Here is a 3,599-nt window from a genome sequence, read left to right as displayed (position 1 = left end):
GTGTGAGAGAGAGAGAGAGAGAGAGAGAGAGAGAGAGAGAGAGAGAGAGAGAGTAGTGAGGTGTAAGCTTGTGTGTACACATGTATGTGTGTGTGTACTCACCTGTGTGTGCTCATATGGAGGCGAAAGGTGGATGTCAGGTGTTTTGCTATATGGTTCTCCACCTTATTTTTCAAGAGGGAAGCTCTCACTGAACTGATCCCCTTAGGTAGATTGTCTGGTCAGTTCTTTTTGACTAATCTAATTCTCAGGCATCATTTAGCTTGTATAGTCCATAATGGGCTATTTAATCAATTTGTTATTGTTAGCTGATTAGTAACTGAATGGTATACTGGCATGAAATTTAAAGTTTGAGATAATTGCATTAAAGTGATAATTTAATAATCTACTGAGTCCGAAGATAGTTCAGCTAGAGCACCGTTTCTGCAGACCGTGGAGCCGGGGGGACAGTAAATCTTTTTTTGTCAGAGTTTTTAAAAAGTGAATTTTACTCAAGTTTGCATTTGCTTTTAACCCCTTTTAATTTGCTTGCTTTCCCTGAATTAATAAACTAGGAATATTGGTTTAATATTTGCTCCAGTCCCATGTCCTATTAGCTAAATACACTGTTTTATAAATTATGTCTGCAATTTCTTTCTTGGAAATTCTAGAAATAGATGTGAATATTCCACATATTCACATATTAAACACCAAGATGCTCGTTGAGATTTTATGTCTTACGTATTAAGTTAAATCCTGTGAGCATCATCGCATCTGGTGTCGTCGTCAGCATTTCTAATGGAGCAAGCCAGCTTCCAAATTTATCAAGAGCCTGTTAGTTTATTTCAGCCTACTTATCCATCATCCAGAGAAGTCAGGGCTGGAACTCAAGGCAGGAGTCTGGAGGCTGGAGTTGATAGAAGTGCACTGCTTACTGGCTTGCTCCTCATGGCTTGCTCTGCCCACTTCCTCATGGACCCGGGACCATTGCACATAGTGAGCTGGGCCCTCCCATGTCAATCATCGATCAAGAAGACTTGTCACAGGTTAATCTTGCTGGGCATTTTCTCTGTTGAAGTTCCCTCTTCCAAAATGACTCTAGCTTATGCCAAGTTGACATAAACCTAGCCAGCACAGCTACCTGTAATTTGTTTTATCTTAGCCTATGCTATTTACTCTCTTGCCTTCAGACCACAGCAATGAAGAAAATAATGTATTATAACATGCGAATAAAAACTATTCAGAGACATCTGAATGAAGAGCTTGAGAAACTGAATGACAAAAAGTGCAAGTTGCAGAAGCTACCAGAAGAACGGATAAAATTATTCAACTTTGCAAAAAAAAATGTAAGATTTAATCATGTAAAATTCTAGTGGCTACAATATAGGAAAATTATCAGACAAAATAGTTACTTCTTAACCCTCCCATCTGCCACCCTCTGTGTGTGTGTGTGTGTGTGTATGTGTGTGTGTGTGTGTGTGTGTGTGTGAGAGAGAGAGAGAGAGAGAGAGAGAGAGAGAGAGAGAGAGATACTGAAGATCAAGTTTGCATTTTTCACATTTTGTAGTATTTACATGAACTCTACCAGCTGAGCATCCCTTATCAAAATATCTAAAATATGTCCAAATTTGAGTGCACTTCAAGTTTCAGTTCAGGAGTATTCAGCTATATTAATTAAAATCCACAAGCAAGAAAATGAACATATGTTATATAAACTGCACACATTTATAAATATGTAACTTATTTTAGCAGCCCGTTATAGCTATTTAAGCGAAGATAGAGCCAACTGGTAGATTTCTTGTTATAAACTTTGTGTATTATAGTTTATCTTTAAATCCTACAAGAGTTTTATTTGTCTTTGACCGAAACTTTTCAGGGGTGATCCAAAGGCTAAGTAATCAAGATAATTAATATTCAAAGCAATATTTTAAATATCTCAATTAATACCAAAAAGTCTACTATCGATGACAAACTCCAAAATATTAAAATCTGATACAAAGTGTGGTTTTTCTTTTTTTGCTAATCGGATACTGACACAAAAGGCAAACTTTATCTCCCCTTTGTGTGTGTTTTCTATAGTTTATATCTCTCCACACATAGTTGAAAAAAACGTTGAAAAGTAAGCATGTTTTTAAAATTACATTATTTGAAGTTTAAGGTTGTATTCACACCCAATCCATCACGGGCTCTCACTTCCCTTTGGCTTTAACGTGCTTGCTGTCAGTTAAGAGACTCCCAAGCCTCCTCTTTCAAACCATCGTTTGTTCCGTAGATGAACTTGCCCCAAGGTTGAAGTCAGCCTTTGACTTTTATTTTTTATTTTTATTTATTTATTTTTTTTGGTTTTTCGAGACAGGGTTTCTCTGTGGCTTTGGAGCCTGTCCTGGAACTAGCTCTGTAGACCAGGCTGGTCTCGAACTCACAGAGATCCGCCTGCCTCTGCCTCCCGAGTGCTAGGATTAAAGGCGTGCGCCACCATCGCCCGGCAGCCTTTGACTTTTAAAAGCCTCAGCCACCCATTACCCACATTTCCACTTTGGCCATCTACGCTGACTAATACATCTAACCACAAAAAAAGTCTATCTGAATGGAGGCTTTGCCTCAGTAATGTTTTAGTTTTAACTTGCTCTCTGGTGTGCTGTTTTCAACAGTTAGAACGGGAATTAGATGAACTCAAGGGGCCTGCTAAAGGACAAAATGATGATGCACCAGAGGCTGAGACACCCAAGACCAGTGAGACCGTGGCACAAGATTTGGGTCGGCAGCAGAAGATTCTCACCAAGCTGAGAGCCCTGGATGAAAGGGTCGCATTCTGGAAGAAGAAACTAAATGAGTACGTTTAGTGAACTGTCTGCTCCTTCGGAGTGAAAACATGAAAGAATAACCATCTGGGGGCCGAGAGTTGAGCTCAGTTCCCTCGAGAAATGGGAGACAACAAAACATGAGCTGTGTCGGCACTTGGGAGCCTAGGGCACCCACCCATTCAATACTGGGCTCTGGCTGAGGTCGTTTTCAGTTCAGCACAGTGAGCATCCTCCTCCCAGCTTGGTGCCATGTGTCTGCTTCTGTCTGCAAACTGAAAGACAGCTCTGCTTAGTTCAGAAACTCAGCAAGCAGACCAGATCCAGCAAGGCACACCCACAGCCCTTGCTTGGTTCAAATGCTTTCTTGTTTACTGGGACACTGAGTAAATAAGTTGATTGGACCCTGTTATGATATTAACAACAGGATTGTGACATTTGGAGGTAGGGGGCTTCTCCATGCCAAGTGAGCCTCAGACTAGCCATTTAGACATAAGGGCTGTTAGTATTGAGAAGACTGAGGATATTGTGGTATTAGGACACAAACTGGCCTGCCTAGGATGTGGCAGTCCTCTTCTTAGTTCCAGGAAGTCTTCTTAACTTTTCCTACTCTGAGTGAGAGTAACAAAATCTGCTGTGATTTTCACTGCCAGAAACAGAAGATCTTGTTCCTTGTTTAACTGCTGACATTAACCTTACTCATTCACTGAAAGTAAAAAGTAACTGATATTAAAAATACATGTTGCGTTATATAAATGAACAGAATTCATGTTACAGCCCATGAACAAAGTGAATACATGTTACAGCCCATGAACAAAG

The 3,599-nt window shown here is 40.1% G+C and overlaps 1 protein-coding gene across 5 annotated transcripts in view; it reads left to right on the top strand.

The window, feature by feature from the left end:
- Lrrc9 (leucine rich repeat containing 9) overlaps positions 1-3,599 on the top strand; it is an 88,810-nt gene that overhangs the window by 13,951 nt on the left and 71,260 nt on the right. For all 5 annotated transcript variants that reach the window (XM_026779288.1, XM_005343171.2, XM_026779289.1 and 2 more), the window contains exons 8-9: positions 1,170-1,325; positions 2,631-2,812. In XM_026779288.1, coding sequence (XP_026635089.1) covers positions 1,170-1,325; positions 2,631-2,812 — 338 coding nt within the window. The remainder of the gene's footprint in view (positions 1-1,169; positions 1,326-2,630; positions 2,813-3,599) is intronic.

This window comes from Microtus ochrogaster, chromosome 1 (assembly GCF_000317375.1).
Source record: "Microtus ochrogaster isolate Prairie Vole_2 chromosome 1, MicOch1.0, whole genome shotgun sequence".
In the NCBI taxonomy this organism is placed as follows: domain Eukaryota; kingdom Metazoa; phylum Chordata; class Mammalia; order Rodentia; family Cricetidae; genus Microtus; species Microtus ochrogaster.
Note: the sequence above shows the minus strand (reverse complement) of the source record. Positions and strands in the feature narration are given on the sequence as shown.